Source organism: Gambusia affinis, linkage group LG03 (assembly GCF_019740435.1).
Source record: "Gambusia affinis linkage group LG03, SWU_Gaff_1.0, whole genome shotgun sequence".
Lineage (NCBI taxonomy): Eukaryota > Metazoa > Chordata > Actinopteri > Cyprinodontiformes > Poeciliidae > Gambusia > Gambusia affinis.
Window position 1 is genome coordinate 15,149,258 of NC_057870.1, and position 22,532 is coordinate 15,171,789.

Genomic DNA, 22,532 nt, shown 5'->3' on the forward strand with positions numbered 1-22,532 from the left:
TAACTTCTGGCTTGGTATTGTATATGAACGAGCATTTTTTTTTTTAAGTCAGTCGTCCATTTCTGAGAGCCCTTTAATGCAGCATCATTCTGTGCAAATAATGAGGAATAACTCGGACTTGCTGTCAGTTTGGAGAAGATGCTGGCCTTTCTGACAACGCAGTTTGGCAAACGCATTCATCTTACTCATGCATGTCGTCGGCCTTTCTGTTTTAGCTCCCCGCTGGTGCTTTATGATAAGAAGGGAGGTCTGGAGCCGAGGGATTGAGGATAACGGGACGCAGCTCGGAGGCTGCGGCGGCTCTAACGTTGGACTGCTGGTAAACACAAAAACACTGCTGACTGTTGTTGCCGTGTGTCCGTGTATGGAGCTAAAAACAAGGCTAGCGGCTGCAGGAGGCTGAAATAGACAGGAAGACATCCGAGTTAGAGGCAGGTGGGCCAGAGATGGGAAATGACACCGCACTGCTCCAAATCCATCCGCCCAAACGAAGGAGGGTAGCCCCGCAGGAAAATAAGGATCCCCGGAGAGAAACGGTTCATTTTGCTTCAACATTGTAATGCTCTCCGTTTAAGTGCGCTCCGGGTTTTCCGCAGTTTCTGGAAGTCTGTTTTTAATTACTTGGCACAAATGTCCTTCACTATGGAGGATAATTTAGAATCGGGATGGGTAGCAGTCCGCCCCAATGCGTTTGAGGAAAAGGAGAAGCACAAATTTGTTTTTATCGTCGCCTGGAATGAGGTGGAGGGGAAATTTGCCATTACGTGTCACGATAGGACGGTTCAGAGGAGAAGCTTCGGCAGGGATCCTCTGGCGGAACTGACCAGCCTGGACGGGAACAAAACAAGATGGCCTGAAAGTCCCACCAGGGATAAAGTGTCTCGGAGTCCAAGTAAAGGATGCAACCCTAAAACCAAGTCCGTCATAGCGACTAAACCTAGTCCAGTCAAGTTTCAGACGGAAGCAGAGATACTGGGAGAGGACGTGCTGTCCCCTTCATTGGACTCTCTTGAGCTGGAGGAGCTGGACAGCCTGAGCAGAGAGGACTGCAGCTGGGCGGGACTCTTCTCCTTCCAGGACCTGCGGGCGATCCACCTGCAGCTCTGCTCCGTGAACTCCGTCCTGGAGCCCTGCCTCCCGGAGTTTCCGGAGGAGCCACCCGGCATGTGGACGGTCCTGTTCGGCCCACCAGGGGTGTCTGAGACCGAAATGGACGAGCTGTGCCACGGCTTACAGGTGTACCTCGGCCATGCGCTCGATACGTGCGGATGGAAGATCCTGTCGCAGGTTCTGTTCACGGAGAACGACGACCCAGATGAGTACTATGAGAGTCTGAGTGAGCTGAGGCAGTCCGGATATGAAGAGGCTGTCAACCGGGCAACGAAACATCTGCAGGAGGTGAAAAAGTGTTTTTACTCTAAATCTAACTGTATGTGACATTTTATTTACATTACAAAAAAAATAAAATAAAATAAATTAATTAAATTAAATTAAATTAACATATCTCATTGCTTTAGTGCAATGAAAAAACACAGTCTTACCAGTTTGTATTTATTGTAGTAATTAACCGATTTTGGAGCATATCAATCAGGAAAACTCACTGGTTTTTGAACCAGCTCTTCCCACGCCCTATTTCTGGTATTTCAGTTCAGACAAGGATTCTCAAAAGTGTTTCCAATACACTGTTTTTCAAGTACCTTCCAATGAAGGCCAGTGTACTTGGACAGCCAGGCCTTTTGGCTGTTTGAGCTTATTATCCACACATCATAAACTCATTTTTTCTAGCTTGCCTTGCACTGATACCAGACCTCCTTTAGAATACCACCAAATGTAGCTCATGTCATCTGCTCAGGTATGCCCACTCCAAAATTAGAAACCACTGATCCAGACGAAGAAAGAAAACCAAACTAATTAAAGCCCAACCAGAAAGATTATAATTTCAAGAACAGTATAAGTTTGAACTAAGTACAGTAACGTATATGAGTTTTAGTCTAAACCTAACAAAAAGTGCCAGATTCACAGTGTAATGGATTGAGGAGTCAGCTGGACAGTCAGTAAGGGGAGATTTAGCAAAACTGGGCTGCACCTGTAAGCATGTCGGCTTTGAGATATTGCGCTCTCTGCGTGGCTGCTGCTGGCTGCTTACACAGCTGACAGAGTCAACAGCATCCACATACACAAACCCATGAACCACACACACCACACATAAACAGAGAGGCACAATTAGTCCATTTCACTTTTCAGAATTCGCTTTTTGAAACAAAGTAGAGTCGCCTTCGCCGATGGAACGCCTGATGCTACTATTTAATTTCATAGCAGCATTTACAGTGATTGCAGTGTCCTGATCTAGATGATGGTTAACACGGTCATCCACAACATAAAGACCACTGACAGCTAAAGTGAGTGACATTATTAATCTCTGGAAAGCACCACGCTCTGCTGTAAGATCCTGGGTGTCTCTATGACTTTACTTCAGTAACTTAAGTGTTGTTGCTGACCCAACTCTACCTATGACAGTTGCACACTCTGCTGGCCCCCTGAATAACTGCTCACCAATAGCTTACTCAGTATGAAAACGGGTCCAAGCATCTGTCTCGTAAAACCTAAACGGCTTTTTAGATCAGATTCTGAAGAAGAGTCTCTGCAATATGTGGTGGAACAAGTCTGAAATGTGCACACGAACCCAAAGGCGGTTCTGCTATTATCATATTACCAGTTAACATAGACGTTGCTGGTTATTATGAAATTATAGGTGGTGTTAATATTTTGCTGTTAAGTCCCCATGTGATTATCATCACACAAAAGAAAAATATTGCAAAGAAAGAGCTATAAAAAGTGGACTTGGTCTTGTAATTAATAATTGAACATGATTCAGTACATTTTGTGTAGGCAATCGTAATCAGCTGTGTTGATTTTAACTCGTCTATTTAGCCTCTGTAGTCGCAGTCCACGCCTGATTTTACCCAAAACTCTTGTGTGGGTTTTGACTTAACAAATGTCTCCAGGCTGTACTTAACCCTATTGGTTTTGTATCTTTTTAGTCAGTTTTTCATTCCACTCATCTTGTTAATAATAATGTCAGAAACAGCTCTCATTAATAACCAGCATGGTTAGTAATTGTCACTTACCCTTAATGTCTGCTGGGCTGCTGCGATCGCTACATTTTTGTAAAAAAAAAAAAAAAAGTATAACATAATAATAATTTTTTGTTCTGATATAATTAAATATTCTGCAAAATTGTAATGATCAAAAATAACAGACATAAAGTCTGAGAATAAAATTTATCTCTGTTTTTTTTTTTTTAAATAGAGATGAGGTAAACTTTTTAAAATTATTCAAATAACTTTTCATTTATATTTTAGATCATTGAGATGCAGCTGTATGACTGTTATTGTTATTGTATGGTAATATCTGTGAATAAGTTATAAGAATGATCAGAAATGATAAAATATTTAAAAAATGGTCTTATATTGTTTAACATGGATCTTTAACATGACTAAAACCTTGCACTAAATAAAGATGTCATGTTCCTGACTCTGATTCTAACTGTGCTGCAGACAAAATACAAACTCCTGACCTGCTCATATTACATCCCAGCAGCAGCTGCTGATTGATTACCTGCCCTTAATATAAACAGACATTATATTTATGCACACTGGCTTTCGTTTTGTCTCTCTAATCAATGGAGGTAGGTTAATGCATTCTTGAGTGGTGGAGCCAGAACAACATGTCCTCAGAGAGATAAGGTGAGAGTGATATTAATGCTTCCGTTATTTATTTTACAGCATTGCAGTTCTTCTCCTTGTGTGACCTCCTTGTGTCGTGTAGCTGTTGCTAAAGGAAAGTGCATATTTATGAAAGTGTGCTAATGTGCTCATCAAGGGCATTTTCTTTCTGCTCTACTTTAGGCTTTGAAAAAGAGGCGGAGTCGCATTAAGATGCGATCCACGTCATTTCACCCAGTCAACTTCGACGCAGTTATGTAGAATAATAATAATTAAAAAAAACAGATAAAGCAGCAGATTCAGTCAGTCATTGACTCACAGGTTGTGATCAGGTCGTCAGTCCCCTGCATCTCATCCACACAGTGTAGCCGGGCTTCACACATACACACTGGATTATTGATCCTCTCACTCCATTTGAGGGCCATGTTAATGGCTGTTTTAGTGTTGCTGGTAACCAGCAGGCCTGTACAGCCTTACAAATGTGTGTGTGCATTGATCTTTTTTTCCCCCCCAGCAGATATGACTTTGCTTATCGAGCCTTTTACTCTCTATTAAAAGACTTCTATTATTTACAGCTACAGAGAAGCTTCACAGTGAAGTTAAAGTCTATTCAATTAGAGCCGACTGTCCTTTGAATATATGTTATATAGTTATTCTTTCTGCACACAGTGGATGATGGGATTTGGAAAAAAGGGCTACAAAACTTGACCAACTGACATTATAAACTGAATTTTGTTGCATTGCCACAATTTGGATGAACAGAGTTAAGCTGAATAGAATTGCAACTACGCTACGTTATGTTTATGTTTGCCCTCCAGGCCATTCAGTCAAAAGGCACTTAAATCAAGCCAAAACACCTAGCTGTTAACATGTAATGGAGACATAAACTTTAACAACTACAACATCAATAAAATCCAGAAGTAAATTTAGCCAACAACTACCTAACATTTGCAGAATAAAGGATTTCCTCTCATGACAGTGATCCATTTTTTCAGACCAAGAAAATGGATCACTGTCCACCAGTCTGCACTGACTTTTTCTTTGTAAAGGACAGAATTTAAGATATTATATTTGTTCTCTAAGGACTTGAATGGTCTTTTATCTGAATGCATGTCAAAGTTGCTGGTCAGATAGGAAACATGCAGAGCCACTCATGTCATCAGAGACCCGTTCACTCTGGACCAGAACCAAACAATGGGAGGTTGTTTGCATCACAGAAGCATTACTGTTTACCCATGAAGGTCATAGAGTACTTTATCATTCCTGTCATGTCTTAGCTTTTCAATTTAATAAAATTTAGTCATTTAATCGACGGTCTTAAGGTTTGTGATTATGTCTCATAATTTGATGTTTCCATCTATTGTTCAGTAGTGGAAGGTGGTTTGTTCTAAATCTCTGTTTAAGTTTTCATGTACAGCACTTTGAATTACCCATTGTATGTCTGGCACTGTACAAGTAACACACATAGTTACTAATGAGTAAAACACTTTTTCTGATGCAGCTGCTTGAGAGGCACAAATCCATGGACAGCATGGTGGAGCTGCTGGAGTTATATGAGGAAGAAGACCAGGCCTACGGAGGTCTGCTGGAAGTTTCCACACAGCTGTACCAGTACCTGCTGCAGCCCTTCAGGGACATGAGGGAACTAGCAATGCTACGCAGACAGCAGATAAAGGTAGACTTTACCAACTGGGATCCTGTTCATTTATTTACTTTTGAAGCTTTTTTGCTTTCAAAAGTTGCAACCTAATTTAATCTCAAAGCGGCGATGAGAAGAAATGCTAAAAGCAAAGCTACTGAGGTCCAGAATGTGTTGAGACACTGTACTGTGTGCATGTAGATGTAGATGGGCCTGATTTGATTGTATCCTTGTGGTTCTCAGCAGGCATTGATGTGGAAAGGTCATCAAAAACAGTTGATGGTCACAGGAAGTTCTCATGTTTCTTAAACTAATTTGAGTTTTTTATTTTATTTTACGTTTATTAAAAATAGAAAACCAAGAAATCACAAAATCCAAAACCATCAATGTTTTTGTTATGATTTATATGATAGAAATAAAACTAAAAAAGAAAATGGCAAAAAATAAATGTTTTTCAATATTTATGTCAAATAAAATCTGGAAAATTTTTTGTTTGAATGTTTTCAAGCCCCCTCCTGAGTCATTGTAGCTGTTATAGTTGCTGGTATTTTTTTATTTTATTTTTTTGGGTATGTATCCACTAGCATTTTACATCCAGAGGCAAAAGGTTTTGCTTCGTCTTTGCAAAACAGTTGAAGCTCCAACAGATTTTATGTGGAGTGTCAGTTTCCAAGTTTTGGCCCAGATGTTCAATTGGATTTGAGTCTGGACTTTGACTGGGCCAACCCTTCCCATTGTAGTTTTGGCTGTATGTTTAGTCTTGGTGTTCTGATGTTGTTGTTCTGCAATGGACCCTTCAGCGTCCATTGCAGACTCTTAAGTTTTCTTCCAGGATTGTGTTGCACTTCACATCTACTATGACCCACTTCCTTTTCCCTGCAGTCATCTGCAAAGCTTTCCCACAGCATCATACTACCACTACCTTGGTACCTTCCACAGTGACTTCCAGTCACTGTGGAAGTGACATTATCCAGGCTGAAGTACAATGTTAGTTTTCCATGTTGACCAGTTTTAACTGACCAGAGCAGTTTACTGCATGTATTTGCTTTGTATGTGCTTTCTATTTGACTTCTGAAGGATTTCTTTCAAAGGGATTTTTCTTGCCTCTCTCCCCTGCTTGCTGCCTGAATTGTGTCCTTCTTGCTTGTCCTGTCAGTTTAGATAAGCCTGAGCAGCACGCTTAGAGATGACATACTTTCCATTTACAGACAATGGACTAAACTGTGCTCTGTGAGATGTTCAAACCTGGACATGTTTTATAATCTAACATCGTCTTAAACTTGATCTGTGGCCAGTTTGTTGCTCTTTGTTCCCTAAGGATCGCTAACAAATCTCTGCTGGACTTCACTGTACAACTGACCTTGTACTAAGAAGCAAATATGCACCTGTGAACCCTATAAATTGATTAAACTCTGAGAGCTTAAGAGTTTTATTTAGGAGTGACATATAAAGGGCTTTGAATGCATAGGTCATTTATCAAAAACTGAAAATCATTTTTCTTTCCAGGTCAGAGCTGCACAATATCTTGTGTTGGCTGTTCATGCAAAATCTCAATAATATGTGTAGAGATTTGTGGTCGTATTCTTCTTCAAGTCATGTCTTTTACTCCCATGTCACACTTTTGTAGAAATAACGCTCAATTTCTACTACAACATCTTCAATAAATCATCCATCCATTCTGCAGCACTGCTTAGAGGTTACTCCATTTCTGCGCTGTATTAGGAAGAGTAACAGGAAGTGGCTTCAGTGACGTGCTGTCAGCTGGAGTGGCTCTCCAGTTTCTTATAGTCTCAGAGAAACATAAATAAATCATGTGTTGTGTGATCCTATAGGCTTACTGCAGGTTCAGCTTTATGCTGACAGGGTAACATCAGCAAAAATGTGTCAGAAATGAAAAAATGGAGAGCAAAGTTAAGCTTCCAGTTAAAGGGTTGTTTATGTCCGGAACTCCAGCACCTTAGAAGGATATAGTGTCGTTTTTTTCTAGTCACATTTGAGAATTTTAACACGAAGGATTGTTTCATTCAAGATGAAAAACAAAAAGATTTTCACAACAGACTTTTGATTAGCATTAAAAAATTAAAATTCAGCTGTGTATTTGTCCTTACATAGGAAACACTTCTTTACTAGTGAGCTGTTTTCACTGACCAGCGCTCGTCCTTTCTGCCTCCTTGATGGTACACTGTGTTTTTTCACTGCGGTGCATTAAGTGAGCACTGCGGTGAACAGATCTTTACAAAGGTCACAAAATATGAAGGTCCCACCGAGATTTGAACTCGGATCGCTGGATTCAGAGTCCAGAGTGCTAACCATTACACCATGGAACCCCTTCTGGGGGAGGAGTAGGTTTGAGTGAGGGTCGTACTTCTGGGTGTATTTATATCCTGCAGAGTGTGAGCATGTTCAGGCTTTTACTGAAACACCCTTTTTGGAGCATGTCCTTTTACATTTCAATTACTGTACAAGCGACATAAACCGTATGCTAACTCTCAGTTTAATATTTCTACCTTGTGGCTGAAGTTAAGCTCAAAATTATTCATACCCTTGGCTTGAATTGGATAGACAATCTGTCAAGGGAGATAAAGAGTTGGATGATGACAGGGAGGCATTCCAGCAACCAAAACCTGGAGCTCATCAAGAGTGTTTGAAATACCACTTATTAGTAAAATGTAAGGTACATTTTAGTTTTCTAAGTTGATGCTTTACTTGTTTGCATAGTTAGCATTATAAATGCTAAACATTAGCCTCTTTTTGTGTTCCTTTAAGAAAATGGATCCTTAGCTTGTGAGACTTTTCATAAAACTGCTGAATCCAGCATCTTGACAATTGAAAAGGGATAAACCAGGGCAAGTTGCTGTACTACACTCAGCCTTCCTGGTATCTACTGAAGTTGACTCAGGAGCACGTCACACCTTTATTAACCCCCAAATGCCTCCCAGGCAAGGACGAATCAACGTCCTGTAGCAGAGAGCTCCATTTTGACCAACATTGCAAACCTATGAAATAGTGAAGGAGGGGAATGACCAGCAGCTGCTATAGTCTTGCTCACTTGTAGCAAGCTCAATAAAAAGCAAACATGCTTGTTATTTTTTTCATTTTCTTTTAAGTTTGCTTTCAAATATCTTCTTAGAACTTTAATGCTTCCTCTGATCTCATTTTTACGAATCTCATTAAAACTAAAAATGGCAAACTTCTTTCATAGCATCCACACTAAAGAGTGTTGTTGTCAGCACAGTCTGGCAGCACATTTACTACAAGTTTGACTGATTGTTTCCATCAGCTGATTTCACAAAAGTCAAGTTTATTTTTCTTTTTATTTGAACCATAAATTTAGATTGCAGTCTGCAGTTAATTGCACCTCAGAGCCACGTAGATTAGTACAAGAAATATAAGCAATAGATCAATATCAGCTCCTAATTTTGAAGCTGCTAATTCTTTTTATTGCTTTTTGTAATTTGTCTTTTGGAAATGCACACAGGTGTGTAATATCTACAGACATTCCTGCAGATTACTCAAGTGCCAGTAGACCTGAAGTGGGACATAGCTCTAGGAAGTGAGACAGATTTAATATGTGACCCTGACATTAATACTTGTGATAAATGTAGTAATATCCTTCTGTTAAATAAATGTGCATTTCACTTCGCTGTATTCTAAGTGTTACTATTCAGAGATGTGTTAATATCGGTGGTGTTAGGCTGAGAAAAGCCTGGTAGCAACTCATTAGGCTTTGCTTGTAAAAAAAGTTAGCAGCAGCAAAAACTTTGAATCAAATTTTTAATTTTGTTCAAAATGTTGTGGTTGAACTGAAAGAGTCTGGTGGTCTTAGAAACACCAAAGCTCTGCAGAAACCCTTAATGATTATCATCGACAATATCCACAAATGTTTGTCTTTAGAGCCTTTTAAGAGATTAAAAGTGAAATGATCAAACTATTTTATGAAACCGATTCATCGCAGTATGAGTGGATTTTGAATAAAATCAAGAGGCGGTGGAAACGAGAAAACCTAACAGCTTCATTTCAAGTTGAATGTGACTCTATTGAGCTAATCTCCCTCTGGTGTTGAAAAAACTTCTATTAAAGCAGATTTTTTTCTTTTCTTTTCTTTTTTTTTTACCTATAAAGATGCAAAACTTGAATGTCAGTTTTAAGCAATTGGACTGTTACCATTGTTATCATTGAATCGCATTCTTCACTCAGTTTTGTTCTCCAAAGGCAGATTTGACTGTTTTAATTGTGCTATTGATATATTACTTTACTTCTTTTGGTTGCAATACATATTCAATTTCAGGTGATATTTTTAATATGAGTTCTATAGAGCTTCATCTTTTATCTACACAGTCAAAAAGTTATTTTCGAAAAATATCTTAACCTGCATATCTACCAGCTTCATGTTTGATTGATTGATTGATTTATTTTCACTGAACACATTTTTGAATCTTTCACTGAAATATGTTAAACCTCTTTCATCAGATTTCCATGGACAATGACTATTTGGGTCCCAGGCGGATTGAGGCACTAAAGAAGGAGGACACCGACTGGCAGAAGAAAGCTCACGAGGCAGTCCTCAACATCCAGGAGTTCACTGTAAAATACTTTGAGATCACTGCCAGAGCCCAGAAAGGTAACACACCCTCACTGTTGCCGATAGCGTCCTGCCAAACGCTGCACAGCAGAGATTTAGTTGCCTCATATGAGCCACACTGAGCTAATGGGAGTTTTTGGTAATGAGGCGTTTCAGACAGACATTTTAAATATTCTTTAAGATAGAGGCTTCGACTGCAAGGAGAAAATAATTACCAAATGTGGCCAATAGATGTCTCTCTTTTGTTAAGCATGAAACACTCATAAGACATTATTTACTCTGGTAATAAAAGCTGTCTGACTCATCTGCTCACTGGCTTCATTCACATAAGCATCATGTTACATTCTTTAAAAGTTTCTGTCCTATCTTTGTTTCCTTTTTCTGCGCAGGAGTTTATGAGAGAATGAAGGTGGATCAGCGGAAATTTGGGAAATCCTCTTGGACGGCGGCAGTGGAGCGCATGGAGAGGCTGCGCTACTCTGTGGCCAAGGAAACCCTGCAGCTTCAGAGGGCCCGGGAGATCTGTCTGGAGCAGAGGAAGCACACACTCCGAGAGGAGGTGTGCTGCGGTCAGCTCCGCGTGAGACGAAGCGGCTTCATCGAGACATGTTGTCGATTTTAAAGTTCTTGTGATTGTTCATCCGTCTCCTCAGATGCAGAGCCTGTGTAGCAGTGAGGACGCGATGGCCCTCTTGGACCACATGGAGACACAGTACTATGAGCTTCAGCTCCAGCTGTACGACATTCAGGCTGAGATACTGCAGTGTGAGGAGCTGCTGCTCACTGCACAGCTAGACAGCATCCGCAGACAGATGGCAGGTATGAGTACAAGATTTGTTTTGTTTTTTGTTTTTTAACTTGGGAAACAAGATTTAATTACCAGCTAATGTGCTGACAGAAAGTTAGAAAAACTTTTCTAATGAGTCAAATATAAATGCAACAGTTTGTATTTCACCACAAAAATGACTAAAATGAGCCACATACTTCAAATCCTGAAACATTGAAATATTCAATTTACATAAAAAGTTAAAATTCTTTGTTAAAATTCTACTTGAAGATTAGCCCAGGTAGACAGCATGTCGATCTATGGTGAATAGTATTAATGATGGCAATAATAATAATAAAAGTTTAAGCGTGATGCAAAAATAACAGTTCAGTATTCAAGTTTTAATGTGATTGTTGAACCAGATTATTTTCCCTTTTTTTCCCACATTAGTAAACAAAGTATTATTTTAAAACTCTGAAAAAAGTTTGGTTTTATTTTGTTCTAAACTTAAAAAGATTGGGAGGTATAGAACTGAATGGAGATTTTGTTAATGAATAAATGAACACATGCAGGCATAGCCAATGCCTGAGTAGATTATTCAATAAGACGCCAACTTGGAAATGATCATCGTTAATGCTTAGAAATATTAAAATCAGACTGGACATATTTGACCATGAGAAATATTTTATATACTTACTTTTTCTCATATCTTGTGTTACAAACGCAGATTTCCTTCTTGTGTTGGTCTTTCACCTGAAACGTGTGTGTTGCTTACTTACACCAACGTGGTCTACAGATACAATGAAACAAAACGGACGAAATATTTAGTAAAACACATTTCTTTTCAGTCCTGACATGACTATGCTTGTGCTGTGTGTGTGTGTGTGTGTGATGCTTCCAGAGCATCAGGATGAGGTGGTCTATTACGACACCTTTGAAAGTGCAGACGATATAACGCAGAATGATACTGGAGAGAAAGAAGAGCTGCGCAGGCTTCAGGTCAGCGCTCGACAGCTGGAAGCCAGAAGGGGGCGCATTACCACCAAGCGCTCCTATCTGCGCAACAAAAGGGTGTGTGTTCCTGAAACTCTCTTTTTTTTAATTTTTTATTCATGAAGTGAACTCTACATCTGTTAGCTTAAGTCGGATTCCACTCTGCGGCTTTTATTCAAACCAATGTAATTTATGTTTTAAATTGTAGAAAATGAAGAGTGACTCAATCAGGTTTTACATTATTTGTGTAGACGTTTTAATTTGGACCAGTTTATTGCCGTCTTTCTGCAGGAAATCTGTGTATCCAACCACACCCAGAAACAGCAGAGACGCCACACCATCCTGAAGGACACATTCTCCCACCCCGCCTTACAGGTACGACGCTCTTGGAGTTATTTAACACTTTTGGAGCAAACGATTTGGTCAGCTGCTAATTATCCACAAATGTTTGTAATTTGAGTCTCTCTGTGTTTTGTTGTGCTGTTCTAATGAGCTAATATGCATCTAAAATTTTATTTGGGCCCCAAATAATCACAAAGATCAACAAAAAGAAACATTTTTTTTTTGTTTAAATTATTGTCCACGTTTTCTTTTGCGAGTAAACTCCTATTTTTTTGTGAAGTGCAACATGTTTCTAAACTCTAGAGTGTTAATTAATCCTGATTTCAGTATTTACCAAAATAACTATGTGTTTTTCCACAGTCAGGAAGCCCTAATATACAGTTTGAGTTTCAGTTTTTAGGGCTAGTTGATATTTAAGGGACACATCTCACTCAGGTTTGCAGGTTTCTGACAGGTCAAGGTGAAGCCACAGAAAGTTTTCTCCACAGTGAAAAGCTTTGTTGGAGGCAGGGACTGAAGAATACACAAAAAACAGATCTATATAATACCCATGTTTGCAATCGTAAAAAGATTTGAACAAATTATGAAATTATTATTTTTTTAATTATAAAACACATTGTCTACATTATCAGTAGCCCATACATTTTCTAATCCTCAAAATGTCCCAGCTTGGAAACGAGGAGGAGGAAGATGAGGAGCTGAAGAACAGCAGAGTAAGTCAGGAGAGGCAACGGACTCTGGACAGACTGCGCTCCTTCAAACAGGTACTTACACCTTCATTTACAGGCTGCTTTTCATCAGGTTTAGTATCTTTCTTACTGTGCTCTACCTGTTCGCGGCGCTGCCCAGCGGTACCCGGGCCAGGTGATTCTGAAGTCTACTCGTCTTCGAGCGTCCCACGGCAGACGACGGGAGCGAGGCAGAGCCGCCGAGCCGAGCAGCGTTAGCGGGAGGGACGAGTGCGTGGATTCGGTCAGCGTCCAGACTCAGGACCACCCGCTGTGCCTGAGCACCGGCGTGCAGACGGACCCCAGCGCCACCCTCACCACTCAGCCCGTTGCGACTCTTACGGCGCCCGTTCCTCCTCTGCCCGTCACCAGCCCCGCAGATTCCTCCTGCTCCCCCTGCTCCCTCTCCTCTCTGCTGGTGTCCCCCATCTCCCCTCCTCCGCCGCCGCCCCCGCCGCCTCCACCACCAACGAAGGAGGAGTTCTCTCCATCCGCCAGCGTGGGTCAATATCGCCAATCCGCTGAAGGGAGGAGCGTGGAGGAGGAGCTCATGCTGTCACCGCTCGGTCCGTTCATCCCTCGCTTTTTCGACAGCAGCCAGCTGGTGAGCGCACGCAAGAAACTGAGGAAGGCTCCAGAGTTTGACTCCCACAGCAGAAGAGGTAACGGTTAAATTGGAGTCTGAAAGCTCTTCATGTTTAACTAAGCATGCTTACCAATCATATTTATGTCTGTAATACATGAATATCTAATAACACCATTCAGAATGTCTTTTCCTGATTTCCAGCTGTGAGTGATCATTAATTATTTATATTAGGACTAGATCCGTTTTTTTTTTTAGCATCTCATTTGACGGTTTGTGTCAAATAAAACTGGACGCTTTCTGTATTTTCCATACTGGATGTAGATCTTTGAGATTTCCAAACAACAGTCCTGAATCCAGCATGCTTCATTCCAGTCCGAGGCTGAAAACTCTAACAAGGATAAAACAGATACATTCTGCTTGTTCCTGGTTGTTGCGCTCACTTGCTCTCTTTCTGCCTGAATCAGCTGCAGGCATGTCTGAACTTAGCGAAATTGTCACCTCCAAAGAGTATTGTTATGGAAAAGTTGGTAGGTTTTACATCTATGTTCAGTGATTGGGAAAAGAAAACGGGAAAGTTTGAGTTTCCCGCCATCTGCTCTCTGGTCAGTGCGAGTCAAGCTTAACATTTTCTGTAACGGGTCACCAAGTGCGTCTCTAAGTTCACTAATCAGCCATGTTGTCTTTTCTGCCGTCAGTGAGCTCGCCTATGGACGAAGTGCTTGCATCACTAAAGAGAGGAAGCTTCCACCTGAAGAAGGTCGACCAGCGCTCTCTGCCTCCTGTCAAGGGCGACGATGACCCCAATAGCATCCTGGCTCAGATACGCAAGGGGGTCAAACTCAGACGCGTCCCCTCGAAGGACAGAAAAGACCAGGGAGAGCTCCCCGCATCCACCGATCCGCTGACCAGGAGCATCCATGAGGCGCTGCGCCGCATCAAGGAGGCGTCGCCAGAGTCTGACTCAGACGATGACGGACTGACGGCCCCTGATTGGGAAAACTAGGGTTCAGATAAGACGGCCACAGAAAACTGCACACAGACAACACTCAGAGTGTTCTGCACTGTGGAGTTCAGTACTGTAAACACACACGTTCACTCATCACCTGGTGATTGAGCCAACGCCAGGGTCACAGGCCTTATCACCAAATGCTCCAGAGGCCTACGATCAGCTTTACTTTGGATTTTTACACAATATTCACCATCATGACGAGGATGGTCTTGTTTTTATGGTTTCTACCCGTCTAATCACTCTGAACGGTTGCCATGTTTATTTTTTTCATGTTTCTATCACTTGTACTGTCAGAGGTCTGCACTTAACACTGGTCACCAACCCACTGAACTGACTGCTGGCGGACTGACATGGTGTGTATGGGAGGTTCACAGAACTGAGAGGGGTTTTATTGCTGCATTCATCCAGGGAGCTTCATGAACGAGAGACAGTCAGTGCAGGAAAAAAAACAATATGTTAGGAGTGCGCAGGGTAATCTGGGGGCTTTGTAGGAGATTTAAAAAATGAATACATGATTAGACAAAGACTCAGACTGGGATTACTGGATATACTGTCCAGATTGGAAACCATTACACCATCAAACATCACTTTCTTTTTTGTTTTTGGACACTCTGAAAACTGCCGGGTGAAAATCGGCTCATCTTATTTTGCTAAACCGGTCCTGGGTTATGGGTCAGTCGCAACATACTGGGTTAGGATTAATAGGGCTATGAATGTTGCTACCGAAGAGCGGATTGAAAAGATTAAACAGTAAACTGGATTTTTAAACAATTTAAGTCTGAATCAAAAGGACTTTGGCGGTTCTTCCACAACTGGCAAATCTTGCAGTCTCATGTCCGCGTTGGTGCCTGTCAACGATAAAAAACCAATCCCATAATGTCAAAGGTCACTTGATCAACAATCAGTTCAGTTTGGATAACCAAATCTATAAAATGTTTCCTTTCTATTATATCTACCATATTATATCCCTGCTAAATACTCAGGAACAAAGTTTATCTCAAGTAAACAAGCTCTCCTGTGAAACGTTTTACTGACTAAGGCGGAACAAATAGTTGGTGTCAAGGATCTCTTCCACTGTTACTTCCTGGGTTAAAAGCTAAAACCGCTTCCCTATGTGAGTGGAAGTCATCAACACAACCCACTGACATTAACATTATTATGCAGCATAAATCATGCATTCACCATCTTGCCATTTCTTACTTTATTCTGCGGAAGAGACTCAGGGAAGTTTGTTCAGGTCGTACCAGAAAAACAGTGAGGCTCCTTCTAATCTCTTCTCTAACCAAGTGGACTGGGTCACATGTTTGGTTAAAAACTATCCAGCTTCCATCCCGACAGGACAAACTCATCATCCGGGGTACATCAGCAACCTCTTCAGCTGTGGGAATGTCAGGCTGTTCAACTACTGCTGCTGCTTTCGTAATTAAAATGCTTTTGTTGGCAACATCAGATTTTCCTTTAGCGTTCCGCTCTGGACTCCTCACCAGTGAGTTTTACTGTTCTCAGTCGCAGATCTGAGGCTGTCAACTTTAAGAAGACGACGGCTGAAGGCGCTGGTTACAGCTGAAGACGGCCAGGGTCCTGATTAGTGGATGTGCTCTCTGTGTTAGAAGTGGACGTTTCTGCTGGTGATTCCCAAACTGTGTGTGTGTGGGTGTGTGTGTGGGATTGTAGAAGCTGAACTAGTTACACGTCTTCCAGTGACGGATGTTCAGTGGGAGGCCAGATTGCCTCAACGTGGGCTCATGATTTATTCTCTTCCTCCTGCTTTCTTATTCATTTACTCTCTGCTCCTTCATCACATCTTCTCTTCCCTCTCACTTTGTAGGCAGTAGCACAAAGACAGGGGGTTATTACTCTTAGGCGGGATAATACACACACGCACACACAGACATCTATTTCACAGCCAATAAGTGTATAGATATTTCAGCGGCAACTTGAGCTCTATGTTTCTCAGAGATAGTTTCAACCCTTTTGTGTCCGATAAAAGTCTTCTGGTTTAAATAAACGCTGAGGCATCTATCGCATCTTTAGTAGTTTAAAAACACCAAGCAGCTTTTGGAATCGGAGCCCAATATGTGTGACATGATTACTCAGACGCCGAGCAGCACAATAAGACTCACAAATGTGACTTGAAGCAGGAGGATGTGAATTCGCGCACGTAAGCTCAAACACTGAAGTATCTCTATTTTGCACTGTGTTGAACAGCGCCGATGCAACGTATTATACTTTCTCTTTTAAAATTCATCCATTAATAAATTCAGATAATAATAAAAAAAAAAAAAAAAGAAAGTAGCACAAGTTATTCAGGACTTTTCTGGATACGTTGCTGGTGTGTTGAGTCCATTTTTTATTTATCACAGTTATTTTTATTTATTCCATCATAATCTTTCGAGACAAAGTGACGTCACTTTGGAGACAGGATTGGCTGTTCGCTGCACCATTAATAAAATTGGTGTAGCGAACAGCCTTGTCTCTGGACATTAATCATCACAGCCCTGAGTGAGTGACGCTGTTCTAGCCCTCCATCTGGAGGGTCCTTCACTCTGATACTTTGTTTTTTCCATCAGTCTCTCACCTGTGGAGCCAGTCAGATACGTTACATATGGCACCATCTGTTCCTGTTACGTTCCTGGCAAAGCAAACTTGAAGAACTGCTACATCTCTGTTTTAGCTGTGAATACTATGTTCTTCCACCCTTATCATGTAGCATGAGACAAAGCTCTAATCCCTGTCCTGAGTCTTTAGCCTTAGCTTCAGTTAAATCTTACCTGACTTAATAATGGCAGCATATATTTAGTGTTAATGTTTAGGTTGCTCTTTAGCTGTGGAGAAAGTTGCCCCAGAAGGCGTCAGCGTCCCTAACTTGCCTCAACTAATGCTCCTGTCACTTACCTCCACCCGTAACCAACCTTAAAACAGCTTCTTTATCAGCAGACTGCTTTTTTATTTTGCTTAAATTGTTTCCAGCCAAATTGTTTTGTGATTGCTTTTCTTACGAGTATTTTCTGTAAGCACCTGTAATCCACGCAGGCCTCGTATGATCCTATGTTGTTCCTTTGAGACGATGTGCAATATAACAATATGGAAGAAAAAAAAGGGATGAAAAAAAATAGTACAGTTGATAATTAGATTGATTGTCTTAAACAATGACTTAGTAAATCTCTCAGTTGCTTTTACACCTTATGAAGTGTTCACAAATGGTTCCAAATGTACCTTTTTGCTTTTTTTTTTGTCGTGTCATTCTCATGTTTTCAAGTCTTTTTAATTCTTATTTTACATCCTCACCTTTGCATTGGAATAAATCCTTGTAAAGAAGCAAAGATGGTGTTGAATCATTCACTGAGCATTGCAAAATTATTCATGCTCCCTTAAATTGTTCATATTTTGGAACAATTCATTGAATGTATTCTTTAATTGAAGAACATTTTAATGTACTCTGTCTGATTTGCATGAAGAGGCTGGATAGGTTTTGATATTGGTTTTCAATAAACATCATTTTCAACCTAATGACAAGAAAACCACATCTCAAAATATTACTGGTACTTGGAGTCATTCTGATTTAATTAATTGCAGTTGTCCCATACAAAACTAACCAACTATCAATAATTTTTATGTCTATATCTAAAAACATTAGTTGTTTCTTTATCAGTAGCCCAGGTTATTAGGGGCTATAGTGAGAAGTCCAAAGAGCCAGTTGTGGCTCTGGAGCCACAGGGTGCGGACCCCTGGTTTAGATCGAAGCGTATTAGTATGATAGAGTGTCCTAGTCAAATTCCAGGCCTAAATCCAGTTGAGATTGTTTTCCTTCCAATGCACGCTCATGAATTTTTGTTGTGTCAATGTCATAACATAAAATGCATTTATGTTTACGACAACAATCTGATAAAATAGTAAAATGAAAAGCCTGGTAGTAAATATGTGTTTAAAAAATTCATGATGAGAGCTGGATGCTGAATGAATGTTGAAAGAAAACTCTGATTCTCCAAGTTTTAGATTTTACAAGAGAAATTAAAGTTTTGGAAATCAAATTTCTGTTTTAAAATTAAATGAACAACGTAGGACAATTTATTCCAGTGGTTTTCAAACTCATCTAAGGTGGTCCTGAAGAGGTTTTGCAAACACAATAAAAATGATCTCAATATATTTATTAATCGATATCTGACCAGTTCAGGTTTGCTCAGTTCAAGTAATTCTAAAAGTGAAAGTTTAATTTAGCTCCAAATGAGGATCCTTGAATCAGATGCTAAATACAACATGACAGGCAGGCATCAATGTAAACCCTCAGCTTGTTTGGGATGCAACGGAGTGATGGCTACCCAAACCCCTCATCCTGGGCTTGTGCAGCCCCTGGACAAAATGCTGCCCTGAGCAGTGAACCACATCTACCATATCATCACAGCTTTAATTAACCAGGTGGCCCTCTTGACCTGTTTTCAAGCATAACGTTTAACAAAACCTCTTTACCTGCAAACGACCAAATATCACCAATCTGAGAAATTTCTTAAGCCTGAGGTACCTCTTTAATGTCATGAGTTCAAAATTACTTTAAATAGTCAAAAATATTGCCAGTCTTCTCATACCTTTTAAATACAATGTTAATACCTACACTGAAATACCATAAGTTACAAAAACAGGAGAATGAAAAGCATTTTATCCACTACTGTACAAAGGCATTCATTAACAATAGCATTAATATTAAAGTATTTCATCTCTGTCACTCCACTCGACACATACATCAGACAGAAAATAAGTAACATTCCCTCTTTTACATGAGTCTTATTCCAGTGTATTAACCTGCGTAACTAACTACAGAAGGTCTTTTCACTACATAATTATACTGTGCTAATGCTAAATGCAAGTCTGACGGCATATAATGGAGTTACAACGGTGTCATAACAGTGCAAAAAGGGCGCTCAGATAGATATAAGACCAGCAGCACCTTGTCGAGATACAGCTCTGTAAAAAAAAAAAAATATTTTGCTGACTTTGGAGGGAGAGAATTGAAGATTTCAATGGGCTTCAGAGCTTCTTTTATACAGTAAGAGTATAAAACTTGTAACACGGTGTTATTACATGGTGTTACAGAGAAAAAGCTTTCAGCCGTGGGTTAATAGACAACAATAAGTCACCGCAGGCTGTTACTGCATTTTGATTTGTCCATCCATTCATTTACAATGCCAGCAAGAGTAAGAAAGTTGTGTTGTACAGTTTTATATTTATATCACCAGTGTTTTATCTTTACTCCAAAAAAAAAAAAAGGAAAAAGAAAGAAGAATATAAACTGAGAACGGTTGAGTAGTCACCTGTGAGGCGTGACAATCAGTGGCCAGTTTCACTGAGGGTGGAGATTTACAGACATGAGGATGACGCTCTGTAAGCCCTTCGATTGCACAACTCGGACCACGCAGGGCTGCCACACAGTAATGCGGTCAGTGGTACACGTTCTGTTGGAGAGGGGGCGTATCAGCTTAATCATGTTTGACCCTTCAGGACGGGCCCACCGAGAAGAGTACCTGATAGAGGCGGTGTTGTATAGAGCCTGTCTAATATTGCTCAGTGTGTGTGTGTGTGTTTGCGTGGGTGTGTGCAGGCCTCTCTAACAGCACAACGTGCCCAAGTACAGATTCATCTCAACAAATTAGCGTACCACTGAAAAAAGTCATTTGTTTCATCAAAGGGTGATATATTTTAAGCGTTTGTTTCTAATTTTGATTATTATGGCTCACAGTTTGTAATAAGGCAAAATTCCTGAGAAATTTGGATTGTTATACAAGACAATGAAAGAAAAATGTTTTTTTTTTTTTTTTATGTAAAAGTCTCAGCAGATACTATCGGGAACCCTTCACAAGGAGAGAAACACAGTTTGCTGAAGAAGCTGGCTGTTCAGAGCGCTGTGTCCAAGAATCCTAATGAAAAGTTAAGTGGAAGGAAAACATTTGGTGGAAAAAGAAGCATAATACATTGCAAATTTGCCTCATGAACTGGAGTTTGGTGCCACAAGTTTGTGTTTGCCATTAGTTGTTAACTACAGTTAGCAAGATGAAAATAATGTGTTGTTAAATATGTTGAAGCACTAAATGACCATCTACATTACTAAGCATTATTCTGCTTTAATGTGATACAAACTATCAGGAGTGGAAGTAAATACATTATCCTTGTCTAAATACATTATCAGCATGCGTGTGTGGGGGAGTGAATGCAGTACACTTGAAATATGGTATCCTACAAAATATTTCTTCCGAGTGAAGCTTTAAGATTGCAGTTTAACTCTCTCTGGCTTTGCATTTGCAGTTGTGGTTCAGTATGTTTTGCAGATCTTTTGCAGCAAACTTAATTGGTCAGCAAACCCACATAAGAATCTATCAATACCAGACCCAAGAAAGGAGGGAAAATGAAACCACCTGGGCTTCCTTAACAGCTCAGCGGATCTATAGGCTGATTACATCCATGTCACGCCGCTCTAATGCGGTAATTTTGCAATTAAAAAGAAGAAACCCTCAACCAATTAGTGAATGCATATTAGATGCAGCATATGGACAAAGTTTTCAGTAGGCCCATATTTATGCATTTAGATTATTTTTTATTGGTCTCATGCAATATTATAATTTTAATGTTCCCATTTGCTGTAAGCCATAATAATCAAAGTAACATAAATAAACACTTAAAAAACACAATTCTCTGTGTAATCAAGCTAAATAATAATGAATTCCAGTTTTTTTTTTTTTTTTACAAGTTTAAGACAACTTTTTGTTGATGCAATTTATTTAGATGCATCTATACGAGTGCACACGATCATATCAAACCTCAGGACACACACGCGACACTGAGTTTGGCAGGAAGACAGGTCATGTCTACTGTGATAGTGGAAGCTGTCTGGATACGAGATTTTTCATTTCAGCTATAGCACTCAAATTCTTGTGTTGCATGAAAAAAGGCCATCTGGAAGATTCATTGCTTATCTGTCATGTAGGTTTTTGTAATAAGGTGGTGGTGTGTGTTTGTTGGGGAGGGGAGTGGTGGGGGGGCATACAGAAGTCCTTCATTTCTGCTAAAAGAAAAAAAAAACTATATACGTATATTTGTCAGACTCCATTTCCCAGCAGCCTCGTAAATCCAGGCTGGGGATGTTCAGCGATGCGGTTACATTCCTCGGCAGCCCGGGCTCAAACGTGGGTTCTTCTGTTCAAAACTTCCCTGTACAGTAAGTCACTTTGGATCAAAGCATCTGCTAGATAGAGGACAACATTTATTTTGGTGGGGGTTGGGGGGGATTTGGCAGCTTTGGCGCAGTTCTTTTAAGTCTTAACAGCAATTATTTCCACATGACTTTCAACATTTCCCCCTGGAGGGCTGCTTTAAAGAGGAGTAATCTGCAATGTGTATGTTTGAGTAAATGTTCCGCACTACGGTGCAGCTCTCCCATTCAGACCGCAGATGGCGCCGAGACACAGTTTGTTTTGATGTGTGTGGCATCTTTATAACTGAGCTTGACAGGTTTGACCGAGTGTACGACAGCCAATCAGTAGGCAAGCTGAGGTAGTCCCTGCATCGTGTTCAACTACAGGAGTGCTTGCAGAAGGTAGGAACCTGATGCCTTCACGGTAAAAATCAGGGATCAGCTGCCCCTTGTGTTTAAACTGTAAGTGTGGACAGTGCATTGTCTCAGATTTCTGTGGGTGGGGGTAGACGAGGAGTTATGGAGGGTGGGATTGGTCTGTGTGCTGGGCTGTAAATAAATCATCATATGGCTCTGTCTGTGAAGGTTGACACCCTCCGTCTCTAGCTGGCTTCCTCTATGAGACGAGCCAAGGTGTCTCTGAGCTCCGTCAGCTCAAAGATCTTGCCGTCTAGCAGCTCCAGCAGCGTCCGCAGGCTCTTCCTGAAATTCTCCTGCTCTTCCTGGTTCTCCTCCAGTCGTTGCTCAGCTCCTGCTAGCTGCTCCTCCAGCACCCGACTGCGCAGCTCCGTCTCCTGCGGAAGACGAAACTGAGTTATCTGTGTGTGTGTGTTTGTAATTCCTTGTGGTGCCCATTTTCCTGATACATGCAACGTTCTGGGGACCCACTTCACCTTGTGGGGACTGAAGTCTGGTCCCCACAAGGGGAAACACTGTTTTTGGGTGAGGGGTTAGGTTTAGGACAAAGGTTTGAATTGAGTTT

General features: G+C 40.7%; 2 protein-coding genes and 1 non-coding gene across 5 annotated transcripts in view; 1 reads left to right on the forward strand and 2 right to left on the reverse strand.

Annotated features, from left to right (window-relative positions):
- Positions 1–41: 41 nt before the first annotated feature.
- On the forward strand, positions 42–18,169 carry LOC122828425 (junction-mediating and -regulatory protein-like). The gene is made up of 10 exons (XM_044111970.1): positions 42–1,398; positions 5,227–5,400; positions 9,835–9,985; positions 10,336–10,505; positions 10,600–10,765; positions 11,614–11,783; positions 11,997–12,080; positions 12,716–12,811; positions 12,897–13,437; positions 14,057–18,169. Exons 1-10 carry the CDS (start codon positions 631–633, stop codon positions 14,362–14,364), a joined length of 2,628 nt encoding a protein of 875 aa, XP_043967905.1. The 5' UTR covers positions 42–630; the 3' UTR covers positions 14,365–18,169.
- trnaq-cug lies at positions 7,620–7,691 on the reverse strand. Its single transcript has one exon. It is a non-coding gene; the product is annotated as a tRNA-Gln (tRNA).
- A 353-nt stretch (positions 18,170–18,522) lies between the features above and the next one.
- homer1b (homer scaffold protein 1b) overlaps positions 18,523–22,532 on the reverse strand; it is a 29,900-nt gene continuing 25,890 nt past the window's right edge. For 2 of the 3 annotated variants that reach the window (XM_044111975.1, XM_044111976.1), the window contains exon 9: positions 18,524–22,344. In XM_044111975.1, the coding sequence (XP_043967910.1) occupies positions 22,153–22,344 (192 nt within the window). In that variant the 3' untranslated portion in view covers positions 18,524–22,152. Of the gene's footprint in view, positions 22,345–22,532 lie in introns of all 3 variants that reach the window. The other variant, XM_044111974.1, reaches the window with a different exon arrangement.

Excerpts from the sequence above, each read along its gene's own strand:
- LOC122828425 (XM_044111970.1), top strand. The coding sequence starts at position 631 with ATGTCCTTCACTATGGAGGATAATTTAGAATCGGGATGGGTAGCAGTC. Across the intron at positions 1,399-5,226 it reads CAACGAAACATCTGCAGGAG|CTGCTTGAGAGGCACAAATC; the intron begins GTGAAAAAGTGT and ends TTTCTGATGCAG. Across the intron at positions 9,986-10,335 it reads CACTGCCAGAGCCCAGAAAG|GAGTTTATGAGAGAATGAAG; the intron begins GTAACACACCCT and ends TTTTCTGCGCAG.